Below are 20,504 nucleotides of genomic sequence, written 5' to 3'. Positions count from 1 at the left end.
TCAAGACTAAAATGACTTGTAGAAGTTGTTTTTTAAGGAAATAATCCTTTAGGTTTTTTTAAAAGAAGAAATAACGCACTCTCCTACATTCTGTATTGCAGTCTCTAAGTATTCTCATAGACTTTAAGGACAGAAGGGACCATCATGGTCATCTAGTCTGACCTCCTGAAAATAGCAGGCCACAGAACCTCACCCACCCGCTCCTGTAATAGACCCCTATCCGCTGGCTGAGTTACTGAAGTGCATAAATCATGGTTTAAAAAGACTTCAAATTACAGAGAATCCACCATTTACACTAGTTTAAACCTGCAGGTGATCCATGTCCCATGCTGCAGAGGAAGGTGAAAACCCCCCAGGGTTTCTGCCAATCTGACCTGGGGGGAAATTCCTTCCCAACCCCAAATATGAGCGATCAGTTAGACCCTGAGCATGTGGGCAGGACCCATCAGCCAGACCCTGGGAAAGATTTCTCTATAGTAACTCACAGCACTCCCCATTTAGCATCCCATCACTGGCCATCGGAGAGATCTGCTGCTAGCAATTGCAGATCAGCTACATGGCAGTGTGGGCAGTCTCATCATACCTTCCCCTTCATAAACTTACCAAGCTCAGTCTTGAAGCCTGTTAGGTTTTTTGCCCCCACTACTCCCCTTGGAAGGCTGTTCCCAGAACTTCACTCCTCTGATGGTTAGAAACCTTCGCCTAATTTCAAGCCTAAAACTTGTTGATGGCCAGTTTATATCCTTTTGTTTTTGTGTCCACATTGGTGCTTAACTTTAATAACTCCTCTCCCTCGCTGGTATTTATCCCTCTGACGTATTTATAGGAGGGCAATCATATCTCCCCTCAGCCTTCTTTTGGTTAGGCTAAACAAGCCACGCTCTTTTTGAGTCTCCTGTGAATATGGTAGGTTTTCCATTCATCAGATCATCGTCTGCTTTCTCTGCACCTATTCCAGTTTGAATTCATCATCTGTCTTAAACATGGGAGATCAGAACTGCACACGGTATTCCAGATGAGGTCTCACCAGTGCCTTGTATAATGGTACTAATACTTCCCTATCTCTACTGGAAATACCTCGCCTGATGCATCCTAGGACTGCATTAGCCTTTTTCATGGACACATCGTACTGGCGCTTAGTCATTCTGTGATCAACCAATACACGCAGGTCTCTCTCCTCCTCTGTCACTTCCAACTGACACATACCCAGCTTATAGCGAAAATTCTTGTGGTTAGTCCCTAAATGCATGACCTTGCACTTTGCACTATTAAATTTCATCCCATTTCTATTACTCCAGTTTACATGGTCATCCAGATTGTCTTGTATGATATTTCAGTCCTCCTCTGTATAGGCAATATCTCCCAATTTTGTGTAATCTGCAAATTTTATTAGCACACTCCCACTTTGTCAGTAATAAAAATGTTAAATAAGATTGGTCCCAAGACTGATCCCTGAGGAACTCTACTAGTAACCTCCCTCCAAACTGACAGTTCGCCTTTTAGTATGACCCGTTGTAGTCTCCCCTTTAACCAGTTCCTTATACACCTTTCAATTCTCAAATTGGAGAAGATGGGGATTAATATAACTAATAATTTCCCATGTGGGAACTGTATCAAATGCCTTACTGAAATCCAAGTAGATTAGATCTACTGCATTTCCTTTGTCTAAAAAAATCAGTTATCTTCTCAAAGAAGGAGATCAGGTTGGTCTGGCACAACCTACCTTTTGTAAAACCATGATGTGTTTTATCCCAATTACCATTAACTTCTCTGTCCTTAACTACTTTCTCTTTCAAAATTTGTTCCAAGACCTTGGATACAATTGAGGTCAAACTAACAAGCCTGTAGTTTCCCAGATCACGTTGTTCCCTTTCTGAAAAATAGGAACTATAGTAGCAATTCTCCAGTCACAGTATACAATCCCCGAGTTTACAGATTTATTAAAAATCCTTGCTAATGGGCTTGCAATTTCATGTGCTGGTTCCTTTAATATTCTTGGATGGAGATTATCCAGCCCCCTCAATTTAGTCCCATTAAGCAGTTTGAGTTTGTCTTCTACCTTGGATGGGGTAATTTCTACCTCCATATCCTCATTCGCCATCCTGCCACTACAGGTCTGTCGCATCTTACGCTGGGGTTACGTTCCGCAGTCAGCGCGTAAAGCGAAAATCGCACATAGTCAAAACGACCCTTGAAAAATCCCTTAAATCACCCAAAAAGTACAGTTTTGGGTATACAACCCTGTACAGTACTATGTATTGTATACAGCAATGTACAGTACAGTATATAATAAAGACTACATATGCAAAATATAATTTTACAGTATTTTTAACAACATAACAGAGACAGAAGAATGAAAGAATAAAAAATGAAAACAGTACAGTACTGTAAACCTGAACAGTCACCAGTCACCCTGGATATTCTTGCTAGTCTTGTACTGTACACACTCCAAGGATTAGTCTTCCTCTTCCCCTGACAACACTATCATTGAGTCGTCAGGGCTTGATGTCGATCCAGGAGACGATAGGCCAGGCTTCGGTGACCGAGAGCGAGTCGTAGAAGTGGTTGGCTCTGGTTCACCTCGAGAAGTTGAATGTGTAGGCTCTGCTGCTGCTGGTTGTTTTTCTTTAAAAACATGGTGATTGGCAACTGTTGCTGTTGTCTCTTGAGCTCCTCAAACATTTCTTGGTACGGTCTCAAATCATCCGTAATACTACGTGTGGTTTTGAGGCTTCGTTCCTTAGAAGGATCATATTCAGAAATTAAATCATTCAAGTGTTTCGCTGCTTGGAACACTTCAGAAAATTTATGAAGATTCCAAGTTGCTGGCTCTTCCTGTTCGTCATCATCTTCTGTAGACGATTTTATCAGTTCCTCTAACTCTTCGTTAGTCAATGTTTCTCTATGGCTCTCAATTAATTCCTCAATTTCTTCCTCGAGGATGTCGATGAAGCCATCACCAACCACTTGCCTGGCCACCTGAACAATGAGTTTCACTTCTTTGTCAATGGTCGGGAAACCCTTAAAATCATTCACACAGTCTTCCCATAGGTTTCGCCAACATGCATTGACTGTTTCAGGCTTGATTGCATCCATTGCCTGTTTAATATAAGTGATGCAATCAGCAACGTTGAAGGACTTCCAACACTCCATCACATTAACATTGGGATCAGCATCCATAGCGGTAAGGATCCGTGAGAATGTAAGCCTCGTATAAGTGGCCTTGAAACAGCTAATGACGCCTTGGTCGAGAGGTTGGAGGATGGAGGTGGTATTGGGGGGGAGAAAGACGACTTCAACGTCGTTGTGTGCAAACCGGAGTGCCGCAGGGTGGCCAGGAGCATGGTCTACGATCAGCAACACTTTAAAGTCAAGTCCTTTCTCTTCAAGGTACTGCTTGACCTCCGGAATGAAACACTTGTGGAACCAATCCAGAAATAATGCTGCCGTCACCCAAGCCTTTTTATTTGATTGCCAGAACACAGGCAGGAGATTTTTGTTCTTGCCTTTTAGGGCACGGGGATTTGCAGCCCTGTTGAGCAAGCCCGGCTTTATTAAATGCCTAGCCACATTGCCACAAAGCAACACAGTCACACGGTCTTTAGCTGCTTTGAAGCCAGGGGCTTGTCTTTCTGATTTCGAAATCTAAGTGCGGGTGGGCATTTTTTTCCAGAAGAGCCCAGGCTCGTCAGCATTAAAAACTTGTTCTGGAAGATAGCCCCTTTCCTCTATGATTTTCTTTAATTGTTCGGGGTAGGCTTTTGCTGCCTCCTCATTGGCAGATGCAGCTTCACCAGTAGTCTGCACGTTTTTGAGGTTGAAGCGGTTCCTAAAACTGTTAAGCCAACCTTGGCTGGCTTTGAATTCCTTCTTATCAGAAGGCTGTCCCTCTTCGACAGGAGGTTTGAACAGTGCATAGATGCTAAGAGCCTTTTCTCGCAACATGTTGCCATTGATAGGCACACGTTTACGGTTCATGTCTTCCAGCCATAAGTTTAATGCCTTTTCAGTCTTCACTAAAGTCTTAGCACGCACTTGGCTCGTCACCTTAGCAGTTACTGGAGCACTTGATGCCACGGCTTGATGAATTTCTCTCTCTCGAATCTTGATGGCATGGATGCTAGATTCGTTGCGGCCGCGTTGGCGATGGACATACCATCTCTCAATAAGTCCAACACAGCCAGTTTTTCCTCCAGCGTTGGAACAGATCGCTGTTTCTTCAGTTGAGCACCAGATGAAGTAGGTGGCTTGCATTTAGGGGCCATGTTATATGAAAAATACGTACTGTATCTTTAAACAGTACAGGCACAGTAGAATCTCACTCAGCCCAGTGAGATACGCACAGTATGAGAGGCACAGGGGGACTGAGTACTGTAGTGGGAACAGCAGTACTGTAGTGGGAACAGCAGATTCGCTTCTCCCATCTCACACTCACTCTGGGGCATACGCACTATTTAAACTGTTCGTTTTTTTTTTTTTTTTTCCGCCAACCCTCCAGGGTTATTATAGGGGAGAACCTTCTCACAGGCCTAAAGACATGCTGTTGCTGTCAAGTCCCCCCAAAAAATATTTTAGTGGGAACAGCAGATTCGCGTCTCATGCTGGAGGAATCGCCGGCACTCCCCCCCCCCCCACGCCGATCGCGTAAAGCTGAAATCGCGCATGTTAAATGCGCGTAAGATGCGACAGACCTGTACCCCTAAATTCTTTATTAGCCTCATTAAAATCTGAGGCAAAGTATTTGTTTAGATGCTGGGCCGGGCCTAGATTATCTTTAATTTCCACCCCATCCTCAGTGCTTAGCAGTTCCACTTCTTCTTTCCATCTTATTTATACGGCTATAGAACTTGTTACTATTGGTTTTAATCCCCTTTGCAAGGTCTAACTCTGCTTGGCTTTTGGTAGTTCTCACTTTATCTCTACACTTTCTGACCTCCAAGAGGTAGCTTTCCTTGCTGATCCCTCCTATCTTCTATTCCTTGTAGGCGGTCTGCTTTCTCTTAATCACCTGTTTGGGATGCTTGCTCATCCAGCTTAGTCTGCAAATTTCCCTACAAATTTTTCCCCCTTGCTTGGGATGCAGGCTTCAGATAGCTTCTGCAACTTTCAAAGTAATTCCAAGCCTCCTCCACATTCAGATCCTTGAGTTCTTCAGTCCTGTCCACGTCCTTAATTCCCTTAATTTTTTAAAGTTTGCCCTTTTGTAATCAAAGACAGTAGTTGCTTGAGCCATCTGTTGATCGTCATAATCTTGTCTTGCCTTCGTTCTCCTCCTCTAGAGGCAGGCAGAATCCCACTGGAGATACCTGAGCCTCCATTTCATTAAGCATCTTCCCCAGCTTGGCATAATTTCCCTTGATATGTTCCAGTGAGAATCTAGCTGTATCATTTGTTCCCACATAAAGGGCAATCAGTGGATTATTTCCAGCTCCTATTAGGATCCTCTTCAGCCTCTTCTACAGGTCCACATCCTGTATCTTAGCTCCCAGAGACAGCACACTCTTCTGTTCTCCAAATCAGCTCCGATGACAGGCCTGTCTGTTCTTCTTAGTAGGGAGCCCCCAGTCACATAAACCTGCCTTTTCCTGGTGATGGTGTGATTTTCCGGCCTTCCGCTTGTTCTTTCTTGCTGCAAGTCATCCTGTATCCTCCTGGGGTTCTGAACTCTGGGTATCTCCACTGGCTCTTCCCCTCTTCTTACAGGAATAGCCGCTCATCTTTTCTTCCTTGCCCGCCCACCTTTAGTTACTGTCTGCTGTGCCCCTTCTTTATTTTCCAACTCAGCAAACCTGTTCCTGAGCTCTGTTTCTCCTTTACTTACTTGGAATCTGTTTCACAGGTTCTCCTAAGGAAAATGACGACTTAATAAATACTCTTTCCTCTAGTACGAAATTGATAAAAAACGTTATTTAACCACAGTAACACAATACAAGCTTTGCAATGTACAATATATTGCTGTAAAAAGGCATTTCACTGGACTATAGCCATAGGACCCAATCCTAATGTCATCACACAGGCAAAAGTCCCACGGGGTTAAATAGGAGTTTTGTCTGTACCAAGGACAGACAGGCCCCAATTCAGCAACGTACTGAAGCATGTGCCTAATTTTAAGCTCATGAATAGCTCCACTGATTTGGTAATTAGGCATATCTTATTTGAGTGAATATGTCTTCATATTTTGTCTAATTGTACCTGAGATTTACTTATTTAGGAAGCAGATTTGCACTAGTGGAGGAGCAGGTGTGTGCGTGCATGCAGATCTATTGTGAGTGTACCGCTAAAATAATGTAATTAGTTTTATATATGTGTATAAGGCGAACTGAAAGGAAGGAGAGTTTGCTTTGTTAAATGTTTACCAGGAAAGGCCTACTCATGCACAAGGGAAAGGCCTAAAGCTGCAAACTATAGCACTAAAAATTTTCCATGGATTTTCCAAATAAAAATCTACAAAACAGCAAACCAACCTCCAAATTGACCAAAATAACTTGTTTTTCCATTCGTTGGTAATTTCCTCTACCTGCTTTGCTACACATTACATTATTAAGGCTGGAAGGATTTAAATATAATTTATATTGAAACAGTTAACCTTTTATTTTTCTGCAGTTCGCTGAGTTAAACTTGGCCAATGGTCATTTTCTAATCTGTCTAATTACTTTCTGGTTGTACCTACTAGCCAACTGCGGCAATGATGAATGTAACCACTACAGAATATTGTTTAACTCCAAACCCAAAACTGCCATGAAAACCATTCTGTTAATATTAGGTCTTGTAAAATCTTTTCTTTTTAAATAAAAAAAGTAGACCTAAACTGCCTGGTAGCCTGTGCTTCTCAACATTGCTACGAGGCAGGCATATCAAGTATCCATTTCACGGTTGGGTAAACTGAGACAGAGAGAGAGATTAAATGACTGGCTCAAGTTCACACACCCAATCAGTAGTAGAACCAAGAAATAAACTAAGGAATTCTGGCTCCCAGTCCCCTTCTGTAATAACTAGACCACAGTGCTTTAATATCTCTTTGGGGGAAAAGGGGATCGTTTTCCTGGATTACATATGATTTCTGTACATAAAATCATACATATTAATAGGGTGAAATCCACTCATACATAGTGGTGATGAGTTATCTTTTCTTATTAACAAAACATGGTAACCGACTCTTCACTCATTTTATTTCTAACATGGAATGATAGCATTCTTTTAATGTATCACTATTCCTATTAATTTTATTAATTAAAATTTAAATCATAAATACATGTGTGAGTACAACAGCAAATTCAATAGTGTAGATGCTCTTACAAAAGAAAATGCCTTTAACATTACAATTTTAATAAAATGCTTTTAACGCCAGTAAAAATCTCATCAAGATGTAATTCAATAGCCCACAAATACAACACTCCTGAAAAGAAGCCGCAGACTCATCCCCACTTCTTAACATAGTTTCAATAGAAGAGTTGCTATAGCAAGGCCTCATATTTAGAGATTTCAATACTTTTACAAAATTCTATATTTGAGTAAACTATGAAGTAATCATAGTCATTCCCACACCATACCAGTGGTCTATCTAGTCCAGCATCTTCTCTCTGACAGCGACTAGTACCAGTTACTTCAGAGGAATGTACAAGAAACTACATAATGAATAATGATGGATTAGCCTACCAATAGAAGTTTTTCCCAAACTTCATTAGTTATTGTGTGATTTATCCCGATTCATATGGGTTCATATCGCTTATAAGCAATTTTTATCCTGTCTAATGTAAGTGTGGATGTTCTCATTATTCATATAAATCTTTATTGAATCCAACTAAGCTCTTAAACACACGGATATCTTGTGTAATAGATTCACACATTTTAAGGCCAGAAGGGACGATTGTGATCTTCTAGTCTGACCTCCTGCATGAACACAAGTCATAAGACTTTCTGGAATTAATTCCTGCTTCAAGTCCAATAGCCGTGGGTGAAGTAGAGCATATCTTTTAGAAAAGCATCCAATCTTGATTTAGAAATGTCAAGTGACGGAAATTTCCCTGGTTAGTTGTTGCAATGATTAATTACCTATACTGTTAAAAATGCATGCCTTATTTCTAGTAAATTTGTTTAGCTTCAACTTCCAGCTATTGGGTCTTGTTATACATCTGTCTGCTAGATTGAAGAGCCCTCTATTATCAAATTTCTGTTCCCCATGTAGGTACTTAATGACTGTGATCAAGTCACCCCTTAACCGTCTCTTGGTTAAGGTAAATAAATTGAGCTCCTCGGGTATCTCTTTATAAGGCATGCTTTCTAATCCAAGCACCAGAGGTTAATTATGCGTTGTATAAAAAGTATTTGGTTAAAGTAAATGGTTAAATTTTACTGTATCGGAAACAGTTAAAATTTAACAATTGCTTAAATAAGGTCTACTCGTGCTCTCACTGAAGTCAATGGAAAACTCTCAGTGACTTCATTTGGAGCAGGATTGGGCCCTAAATGAACAGGTGCATTATGCAATGTATTTTTTCTTCTTCTTCAAATCATGTTTGTTTGATACTTGCTAATTTGTAAAATACAGTCAATTTACAGGGAGCTTCCCAGTCAGTGTGAATTAGCAAGATTCTTCTGCATATAATTCAAGTTGCAAAACAACAACATTGGTAAAAACCAGCTACAACTTGGACATAGCACATCTTCCAACAGGAAAAGGAGGAGGAATGCTAGATTCCTGGGTGCACTTGGAAAAGTTATCAAGCTTCATGTTCTTTTACAAGCCAAATAAAAATCTGATCATTTATGAAACCAAATGGCAGAGCAGAATAAAAATTCTCCAAACTGGTTATCAGTGTCTGTGTGCACCAAGAAGGTCTAGATGTTATCCTGCTGTGGAACAGATTTATAGCACCACACTCCTTCATTTATCCTATTATCGTGCATGGAATGAGAAACACCATCCCAGTACTGCCCTCAAAAATAATTGTATTTTGTTGTCACTGAGTAACAACTGCCTTCTCAGTTTCAATATTTATTAATATTTGATAAGGGACCAGCACCCACTACCTTCAGAGAGAAAATGAAGAATTAAGTTTATATTCCAACCAGTGATGGAAAATAAGAGAGAAAAGATTAAGAGCCTGATCCAGGGCCCACTGATGTCAACTGGAGTCTTTCCATTTAACTCAATGGGCACTGAGTCAGGCCACAAGTGCCAAGTGAATTAGTAAATGCTAATTTTCTGGCTGTCTTTGTATGTTGTTGCATGATGAATAAACCACAAGCCAGCTTGGTGTAAAACTGATGTGTGACAACATAATGTAACAAATGCAGTTACTCTTAATTTATACCATTGTGAATAGAAAATAGGACCCATGAGTTTAGCACTCCATGGACCTGGTCCAATGACCACTAAAATCAGTGGAAATGTTCCCATCAACTTCCGAGAACGTTAGACACGTTCCATGAGAATGCCGTACAATTAGATACTCTAGCTAAACCTTTGAATTTCAAAATACACTACATATCTGAAAAAGTCTTCCAAAACATTTAATATTAAGACAGTTCTGTTTTCTATCTGCAGTGTGCTTTTGCTGTTTCTTTGTTTAGAGTTGCTAAACTACTGCTACAAAATGATTCACATATTTAAGAATGCTTCTGTGCATGTACTGAGAGGTAAAAACCTCTAAACATGCGCCACCCATACACACTGTTTCCCAGGGGGGTCATCATTCAGCTGTCAAGCTGTATGAACTTAGATGGGAAAGACTAAAGGGGGAGGGGAGGGGGGGGAAAAAAAGGTTATGGCTGTGGCTTTTCTAGGGCTCCTGCTACTTTGTGACTGTTGACATTTAAGAGACTGGAACTGCGTCTGTTTAAGAAACGATTACTAGAAAGCGTGACTATAAATCACTACAGAAAGTTGGAGACTCTGACGAGCAGTCAGTTAGAGCTAAAGAGGAGAAAATACAATTTACTAAAAGCAGAACAAAATCATAATCAAAATACAAAGCTATCACTAATAGAAAATTGCTCCAACACTTGACAAAATGGATACTTTTATCAATATGCAGCTTTACATTACGGAATTAGTAAAAGGGATGAAAATATAAGATAAAAAAAATCCACTTTGCTAAAGAAGATGTGTTATTTAATCAGATTTCTCACACTGTTTTTGATGATTGTTTTATTGCTACAGCTGTTGACTAAGTTTAGGCAGCTATGGCTTATCTGCACAAAGCACAGGCCAAAGATTAATGTACTAGTAGTACATTAATTAGTAGGAGTAGTAGTAGTAACAGTTCATTACTGTAACATCTAGAGATGTAACGACCGGGGCCCCACAAAACTAGGCATTTTACAAACACAATGGTGAAAGATAGTCCTGAAGATCTTATAGTCTAAGCCAGTGTGATGACTCACCGCTGCGACACCTCCTGCTGGTTGTCCAGGGAATTAGCTTTTCCAGCTCCGGAGTGCCCTCTGCAGGCCAGTGTCTCGCTGCCACTGGCCCCCGTGTCCCTCCCGGACCCCAGTGCCCCTTTACCCAGGGTTCTTCCCACTGCAGCAACCCCCCAATCTGGGTCTCCCCACTCAGGGGAACTCCCAACCCCTTATCCCCACCTCGTCTCGGTGGCTACTGCCAGTCACCATCTAGCCCCCGTTCACTGGGGCAGACTGCAGTGTACACGCCATTCATCACTGGCAAAGGAGAGTTTGGACCTGCTGCCTTTGCCTACCCCAGGTTACCCCTCTGTAGCCCCAGTACCTGTCCTGGCCTTTATCAAGGCCTGCAGCCTGGGTGTTCTCCAGGCTGGAGCTCCCCAGCTCCTCTAGCCTTTCCCCAGCCCTGCTCCACTCTAGGTACCTTTCTCAGCTTCTAGGCAGCCAGTCCCTTCTCCCTCAAAAGCTAGAGGGAGAGTTCTCTCAGCTCCTGGCTTCCCTGGCCTTTATAAGGCCACCTACACTCTGATTGGGGCATAGCCCCAGCTGTGGCTGTTTCCCCAATCAGCCGAGGCTTGCTGCTCTCCCTTACAGCAGCCCTCATGCAGCCTCAGCCCAGGGCTGATTTCAAGCCCTTCAGTGCAGGAGCGGGTGACCACCCTGCTACAGCCAGCATTTCTCAAATATAGTCACTATCAGCGCTGGCTCTACCTTTTTTGCCACCCCAAGCAAAAAAAAATAAAAAATAAAAATAAAAAAGCCAGCCGACGAACTGCCGAAGCAAAAAAAAAAAAACGAACTGCCAAACTGCTGCCCCCCGAATAGCCGGAATGCCACCCCTTAGAATGTGCCGCCCCAGGCACCTGCTTTCTCGGCTGGTGCCTGGAGCCGGCCCTGGTCACTATGGGGCTTTTCTTGTGACCACAGCCTCCTGGGCAGTGATTCGGGTATGTGGGGGAACGCACAAAGCAGAGCCTCTTCCCCAGGGCCACCAGAAGGGATTGGGCCCGCCCTCCCTCTGGAGCCACAAACGCCAGAGGAGCAGGCAGCCAGTGAGTTCTGCACCTTCCTGGGGATGGTGAGGCTCCGGCTTCAGCCCTCGGGTGGCAAGCTCCAGTCATGGGACTTTGGGCTTCGGCCCTGGATCCCAGCCACACAGCGGCGGGTGCCGGCTCTGGGCTCCCCCTCCCCGTCACCATTGTCCTTGATCTCCTGCAGCCTCCTCTGGCCCCGGGCTCTGACCGTGCGGTGGCAGGCTCCAGCCCTGGACCCTGGGCTCACCTGCCCCCTGGTCTCCCTACCCACCTCCCCATCCAGTGCTTAATTTGTCCCCTAGCTTGCCAGGGCTGAGTAAGTCTGCTGTGAAAATTGATATTTGTACGGTAGTTAATATCACTTTTCACAGCCTCCCAGCTAGCTAGTAAATCTGCTATGAAAAGTGATATTAACAAACATACAAATATTATTTTTTGCAGCAGCAGACTTACTAGCTAGCATGCTTTTTTTTAAAAAGGCAACTCACAACAACAACAAAAGATCAGAATGTGCAAAGCACCTTATTTATGTTTCTATTCTGTTTAGGTCAAGTAAAGAGTAGAGAACTGTACATTATTTTTATTATTGAGTCTGAAAAAAAACAAAACCCTACATAAATAAATTAGAATGATTTGGACATGTATATGTGCATATTTATTTGTTTTTCCTAAAGTTAATAGAAGTTTAAGAAAAATTGTCATAGCGGCCACCAGCAAGAGTTGGTGGCCGCACTCTGAGGCCACCAAAAAATGTATTGTGAGAACCCCTGGTCTAAACTGACAAGTCAAACTAAAGGTGGGAGAGAAAACAGAGGCAATGGAGAGGAACTGATTTGACCAAGGTCACACAGCAGATTAGTGAATAGAAACCAGGTCTCCTAACTTCCAGCCCAGTGCCACATTCACTAGGCAATGCTGCCACACACACACCTTTGCACTTTCCTCATCCTGGCCATTCCCTCTGTTGCATCATAGGATTCCAAGATTTGCTATAATTTATACCAGTATCAAGCAACCACAAGAGACCAAAACCAACACAGAAGGTTAAAGCAGTATTCCAGGCATGGCTCCCCCTTTTCTCTGACCGTATCCCCTTTTCCCAGTTATCCCAGCCCTGCACCACCAAAATGATCCACTTTATGTTGAGGTAGTTCTCCTTGGGGAGTTTAAAACCCCCTTTAGGGTCAGATTCCACCACTGATGCAGTGCAAACAGGCTGTGCCACACTGGAAAATCTGGGCCCTGACATTTGGCTGCTGGGAAAATGTTCCTGCTCGACACAATTTCACACATCACTGATTGGGTCCTGTGACTCTTCTGCTGAATCAGTGCATTTACATTGCAGTATGTTGGCAAAGCAATTTGATTGGATTTACCATGCATTTGTGGATTAGCAAATTGTAGTCTCAGTCTACATACTAAAAAACCACCAATCTTAAACTAGATATTTTTAGTTTACCACTGAAAACACAGCATCTCCAAGGACACATGTATTAATGCAAACACAGAAAAAATAGTTCTCAATATTGTAACTAAGAATAAACCCATCCTATAAACCAGCTGTTTGAACATCACATTACTTTGCCATATGAAGGCAATTAACTACAATTGGCAATATAGCCATTTCCTAGAACAGTAGTACTCAACCTTTAAAAAGACATGATCAAGTTAAAAATCAACCATTTCTTTCAGAAAATATTTTACCTAACATTGTTATAAGTATAGCTATAATTACTATACATGAAAGAGATGAGAGAAAATTCTGTTTTTTCACATTGTTTACTTTTTGCATTTGACAACAGCTTGTATACAGTCCGTTTCACTGTTTCGCTTACAGAATTAGTTTCTTCTGTTTCACAGGCCTTAACAGGATTAGTTTCTTCTTCAGCAAGAGCATTGAGAAAAATATTGTGATAAATAAGAAAATTTTATTGTAAAACCACAAAACCTGGCAAAGGACTCAGAAGGTTTTGTACCTGAAACTACTATTAATTCTTTTTTTTTTTTTTTTTTTTTGGTGGACCACATTTCAAACTGACAGTGTCCCTTTAACAGTCAAATAGTGATTTAGTCATTAAATGGAGTCAAAGTGAGGCTCAGAAGAACTCATCATATATTAACATTTCAAAAAAAGGATATCATAAATTGAGCAACAACTAATGCACTCATCAAAACAGCAAAGGGACAGATTTTGATAACCCTACCGCATAAGACCTTATGTTGCAAATTGTCTCACTGAAACCAACGGGACTTCTAAAGGACAACTCAACAAAGTAAGAATATCAAAATCTGGCCCTAAATAAATTACCTTCCAGTACAGCATATTTTTTTTTTAAAGTAAATCATCAAAGTAACATTTCCCCCACCTACCTGAACTAACCATTAGCGCAAATAAGGATTAATCTCTCTCCCCCTCCCACCCCTCTATAATATGTGTGTGAGAGTGCCTATCTCATTCCATGACCCTCTGTTCTTTGTTTTTAATTCCTTCTTTCCCAAAAAAAACTCTCAACCCCAAGAAGAGAGTCACCTGCTGGGCTATAAAAAAGGTTGAGCACCACTGATCTGTAATTTAGTCTTTGGGCTCCATACTAGCCTATTAGAAATACATTATTCCAAAACAAATATGGTTATTTCCCAAAGGTACATCTCATTTAATATTCTCTAAATCAGACTCATAAGTAACAAGCTGTGCTTATCAGTATTCCACAGCAAGAATAGCAGAGATTAAAAAATAAAATAAAGCCATAAACTGGGCAATCGGAAAAATATATATTATACTTAATACCATGAAATTCTAGAGATGACCTGGTTCTCTTATTTCTTTTGTAATATTATTAAGATGTTTTTATCAAGTCACAGTACAATATTGTAGCATCCTGACCTGTGTTCAAATCTTTTAGTCATATTTATGTGCCACCAGAATAGCAAGGTAAAACTACAGCCTAATGTAGGCAGTTTGGTTGACTTATTTTTTTAAGTCTTGAGTATCAAAGCCATTAAACAACCTAAGCATTAAAACAATCATTAAAAATTTGTAGTCCACAAGTTATATCCATTCCTGACTCCTATGTTTGTTTGGGTTTCTCTCTTTCTTTGTTTTCCTTATGAAATAATACATGTAGGTCCTTTTGAAGATACTTGCTGGTGTTTAATAGCTGTTTTTTGTTTTTTAAAGACATTTGCAGCCAAAAGTTTTCAGACCTGGCTACCAGAGGTACACTTACAAAATGGAGTTAAGTGCAAGCTGAGCAACTTGTTTGCTGCATAAGACAGGTTTGTGACTGATCATTTGACCCTTACAGTTTGTGACAGTCTTCATAAACGATACATTGTAGTATCACATCTACCACAAACGATCATAATACTACATATTGGACCACGACACTGTAAAGCAGCAGGCTGTAAAAATATGCATTTCATATAGCTGTACCATGTACCCATGTGGTATAGAGATGTGATACACAGTTATGCTTAGACCACATGAAGTGTTCATATGTCTGCATGTGAGTAATTATTTATAAAGAGGCATTCATTATACTGTAATAAGGACATATGTTGGGTACATTGTGAATAACTGCCAGGTTGAATAGAGTGCTTCCAGCACCTGGCAAGTGTCATCACACTATAAATTATGCCATGAAGCATGTTTTTCCTTTTACACATTTTGAAAAACAAATTCTATGAGAAGTGCCATTTGGGATCCTCATTTCAGATGGAGGAAATCCAACAGCTGCATTTGAGCCTAGAAATTTCTAATGATGTTGTTAATAAACACAGGACCCAACTGGTGCAACCTATTTTACAGAGATACAAATGAAAGTCTATGGTGTGGTGATAATTTGCATATCTTTTTACATATGTACATTACCAATATATACACACACAATAAATGGTGCCACATTCATCAGAGAAAAAAAAATCAGCAGTCACTACATGAAACTTTGATGAGAAGCATCTTTCCTTTTAAAGGCTACCATTAGAGTACTAGGTTATTGTATTTCTATGTCAAGAAATCACATTAGTATGTTTGCATCATCTGGCCAAGATTTTTCATTCAAGTTTTCATTTGTATTCATTATTTATATTTTTTAAATAGACAATAATATGCACACACTATAGCATTAGGGCTTGATCCAAAGCCCATTGAAGTCAATGGAAGTCATTCCCTTAATGTTTGGCCTAATTTTTAAGATCTAAAAAATTCTAAACGTTCTGCTTTCCTATGCACAGCATAAACAGCTGTCCCAAGGAATGCTAAAGACTTGTTTAGAGAAATGTCATCTTCAAAGGCTATCTTTCAGGTCCCTATTGCAACTTTTTATACCATATTTATAACATCCAAAGCAAGCTGCTTTTCTTCACGTTTCAGTTAAGTCATTGTCTTAATCACTTGCCCTGAGAGAGTTTAACTTCAGAAGTAGAACACAAATGTGGTAGAATGCCCCAAATTCCTACTTTACCCACCACGCGTGTTCCCTAATCCCTTGGATGTAAAGCCCCTTGAGCTGAGAACCAGGTGTGTGCATGGGAGAGAAGGGAAGCTCTCAATAGTTAAACGGAAACAATCACTGCAGGTAGCATGCTTCAGAATATAACACTAAGTAATGAAAATGATGGCTGCTGAAAATTAAGTACAGTAACAGTTTATACATGTTTTTAAAAATGAGTTTAATAAACAAAATGCATTAAAAATTGTTATATAACAGATTTCTCTCATAAATATTCCTCATAGCAGAAAGAACTAGGACCTATAGCTCCCCAGAACTATTATACTTTCTCCCTTAAAATGATTTATGGCAGCCCCTTGACTCATATGTTAAGTTTTCTGTTGCAATGTGTCTTTTGCTCAATTACACTCCTCCGATTCAGAAATATATTACAGGCATATCATATAAGATTGGGTTTATGCACATTGCAGGAATGAATTGCGATCAGGTGTTTGGGAACACAATTTTAATACAGAAAATAAGGAGAAAACAACTTTCAATTGATAAAACTATTATTTGAGACAGAAAGAGATGAGGTTTGATTGTAAGGATGAAAATGATAGATTTTCCTTGCCTATAGTTGAATTTATCCCCATCTAAAACCACCTCAGCCAGAGATTTTTTATCCCTGGGGCTCATAAAATACTTCTTGCCTTTGGAATACACCAGGCTACAACAAATATCATGTACTCTCCAGAAAATTGTCACAGAAAGTTCCTCCCCAGGTCTCCTAGGAGGGCTTTATTCCTTCTAGCCTGCAAATGATTCAATACAAGCACTAGAAAGAGAATTTTAAAATTATTACTTTTAGTGTATGCCGTAAAATCTCATTCCAAATCTTTGCTGTTATAAACATGAGATGATACTCAGTTTTGAGCACTGCTCCATTTGATTATCTGTAATATCTGCTTATAGCATTCTGGACCAGAATGTTGTTCCTAACATGAGCATACACACAAAACACACATGCTTTCCTTTCCCCTACTACCTGCAACCTCATTCAAGCATTAGGCAGCACATGTCATGCATGTCTATAGCATCGTTCCTGGATATAACATCATTACTTTCCTTTCCCACACTGCTCTGTGACCCCATTCTACCGTAAAGAGACATGTATGTATGATTTCAACGGTTAAAATACATTGAGACAGGAGGGAGAACTCTCACTGCACCAGCCAACAAAAAAGTGTGCGGGGGGGGGGGGGCTTCACCATCCTCTGCTAAAAGCTTGAGTAACTGTGACCACTCCCGCACCCACACTTTAACTCCTGCATGACATGACATTTCAGAAGGCCCATACCAACAGACATACTGATAAAACACTACAGTAACACAAACCAAACTACTGCCTTACTTTCATTGGGATGAAGTATACTATGATTTTCATATTCTGTTCTATATAGGTGTCTATACCGCTTGCATCACTATAGTATGTGACCCTATTGATGCAGATTTTACTGTAATTTAAAGAGAAAGAAATACTGGACACATACCCAGCCTCCGTTGTCTTGGATCCAGTTGTGTAGGTGTCTGTTCAGGTACTCGGTCATCCACACAGCAATGCTGTCCACAAGAGGCGACATCTCCCGATTAACGCTCTCCACGCACATCACACCACCGAATTCAAAGAAGGCCACGATCCTTCCCCAGTTAACCCCATCTCGGAACAGCTCCTCCACCACCGCCACAAAGCGCCCCCTGGCCGTGAATGGGGTCAAGTGCAGCTGGCCAGACATCTGGGCAAAATCTCTGTGGTAGCGGCGGGAAAATTCATCTCCAGCTTGGCACAGAGTCAAGAGAACAGCCTGCGGTGCTGGGCGCAGCCCATCACCAAGGGGTACGTTACTAGCAGCAGCAGCCGAGCCAGGGGGCAGAGACACCAGCCCAGCATGGTCAGATGAGGTCCCAGCAACAGTAGGGGGAGAGAGATTTGGAGAAATTGGTCCTCTGTTTTCATTGGCAGCCCAATCATATCCCCTCTGTGACAGTTTGTAATGGATGTACTTCAGCACTATCTCCCGGTTATCATAGCCTCTTCTCCCAGGATGAGCCATAATTTCCAACAGGGAGCAGCAAAGAGGAGGGAGAGAGGAAGAAGAGGAGCAGGATGAACCCAAAAAAGTAAAGCAGCCAATAATAATAATAATACCACCAAAAAATTATAATCCAGTTATTGTATTGGATGCGGTTTCATTCATGATGGTATGAGGAGCTCTCAGGTCTCAGAGGTACTTTCGTCTTCTCGGTTTGAGATGCACAGTATAAATAGATTTAAAATGCTGTAAGTATTTTATTTCCAGAAGCACATTATTTATTATATATTTATTTTAGAAACATTTTCTTCTTGATGCTGATATATATCTATATCTATATCTATATATATATAAATATATATATATGTGTATTTAAAATCTCATACTTATTCAAAGCCAAGTGCATATTTCCCCTAGGTGCTGAACTAACACATGTGAATGAAGGAGCTGAAGAACATATACTGTAAAAACTGCAATTCAAAATGATTTGCTCAACAGCCTTAGATGAACGTTAATCCAATGGACTTTAAACTAAAAATCTCAAAATTCTTTCTTTTTTGTTTTTTAATTACACAATGTAAATTTCCTGTGTAAAGTACTTACTTGGACTATAAATATGTTCCTCTGTCAAGTTTCCTTTTAAAAAAAAACAATCACACGTCTTCAGACACGTTAAGTTCTGGTTGCTTTCATTCTTCAAAAAATCAAATCACCAAGGGGACAGGAAAAGGACCAAAAAAAAAAAAAAAAAAAACCACTATGGATTTTAAAATTTATTTCCCCGACTTCTGTTAAACAGACATCTCCAAAGACATGTCAAAGATCCGAATATCCCGCCTCAGAGCCCAGGAAGGAGAACAACCCAAAACAAAAGCAAAATTATGAAGAGCAGATGAAACACACCTTTGACTCCAAGCTCTTGCAGAAGTGCTGTGCTTTTCCCTCCAGTGCAACGTACAGACACATGCAATTAAATACATGTAGTTTCATTCAGACACTGATCTCTAGGCAGAGCCCAACGCTCCCCCCTCCCCCGACACACACCCACACACACGAAAAGGGAGCATCAAAATTTTGACTTTTGCCTAAACTCCAGGGAACAAATGCATTTCCACAGCAGCTTTGTTTGTATAAAAAGCAAGAACCCCCCCCCCCCAGAGTGCAGAGGAGGGAAGAGGATGGGGGCGTGTGTGGAATATTATTCATACAAATTAGGACCGCTGCTAGGAAGTTGTTCCCCCACTACCCTCCCGCCCCAGCACCCCCAGCGCAGACAGCCGTGCAAGCCCCCCAGGCAGAGCAGCCCCCTCGTCTTTCTGCAGTGGTGCTGCTGAAGCGCCAGTCCGTTCCGTGTAGCTGTGGCGGCCGGGGAAGCAGAGTCACAGCGCGGGTGCAAGAGAAGGAGGGAGGAGGAGGAGCAGAGCCAGTGGCGGGGAGGAGAGCGGCCGGGAGAGGCCCGCACACGAGGGGCGGGTTCCCTAGAGCTCCACCTCGTTGTTCATTCAAGAAACCGAGGAGAGGAAGGAGAACCCGCTGCCGGCTCGCCACCGTAGCCATCGATGTAGCCCTGGCGGGGCGGGCCACATGCCCCATGCGTGGCCGGGGGCTGCCTGCTGGGCTTGGGCATGCTCAGCTCGCCCTGCTGCCAGGCAGACGCTGGAGAGGACGCGCCTTGGCTAGGAAGGGGCTGGGGGGAGAAACGCACCGGGTGGCTCCTTGCTGCGGGGCTCCCCTGGCCCTGGGGCAGATTCATGCCTGGGGTAACTTCGCGGCAGGCCAATGCTTCGCTGGGCTCCGTGATGCGGCGCCCTCCCTGGGCCTGCTCCCCCTCACACCAGTGCCCCTGCAGCCGGGCGGCTCCCCTGCTGTGAGCGCAAAGCCCGGCCCGCTCGCGCCTTCCCAGCTTCTCCTCCCCTGAAGCCGGCCGAGGCGGGGACAGACGGAAGACGCAGGCCGGCTCCTTGCGCGCCGGCAGCTGCGGCTTTTCCCGCGCCTGCAGGCGGGGGACGGGATGGGAGGAAGCAGCCGCTGCTGCAGATGGAGCCAGACGGGACAGCGGGGCCCTAGGAGGCTGTGGTAGGGGCTGCTTCCTACGCAGCCCGGGACGCCGCGCTGAGCCCCGCTGTGAAGACAAAGGCGACTGACTTGCTTTGAGATAGGTTTAAATAAAATAGGTACAAAAATAATAATAGTCCGAACCAGTTCCAAAGTTGTGGTGCCGGTAGAGCTGAAAAGAGGCTAGTTTGTTATTGAACACCCCTTCCCCAAATCCCAGGCTACCCATGTGATTAGTTCAGGTGTAGACGCTTCTAGTGCTTCATTTGTAATGAAAGAGAGAGGTGCTGGGGCTCAAGCAATTTTTTTATTTTCATAACTGACACTGTGAGCCCAGAGGTACCAGGGCTATGAACTGCCAAGCCTAGAGGTGCCCGGGCTCAGCCCAGGCACAAATTAAGCACTGGACATTTCTTTCCTCACTAATTTTTGCACTTTCCACTTGCACTAGGATTGAAGGGGAATTGCATTTCTGAAGCCCTCGT

General features: G+C 42.2%; 1 protein-coding gene across 1 annotated transcript in view; it reads right to left on the bottom strand.

Annotated features, from left to right (window-relative positions):
• Positions 1-17,985, bottom strand: part of BCL2 (BCL2 apoptosis regulator) — a 148,762-nt gene extending 130,777 nt beyond the window's left edge. Inside the window, exon 1 of the mRNA XM_065399631.1 lies at positions 17,425-17,985. Coding sequence (XP_065255703.1) covers positions 17,425-17,985 — 561 coding nt within the window. The remainder of the gene's footprint in view (positions 1-17,424) is intronic.
• Positions 17,986-20,504: the final 2,519 nt, after the last annotated feature.

The sequence above is a fragment of the Emys orbicularis genome, chromosome 2 (assembly GCF_028017835.1).
Source record: "Emys orbicularis isolate rEmyOrb1 chromosome 2, rEmyOrb1.hap1, whole genome shotgun sequence".
NCBI lineage: Eukaryota > Metazoa > Chordata > Testudines > Emydidae > Emys > Emys orbicularis.
The sequence above is the reverse complement of the archived record's forward strand: the minus strand, read 5'-3'. Positions and strand labels throughout refer to the sequence as shown.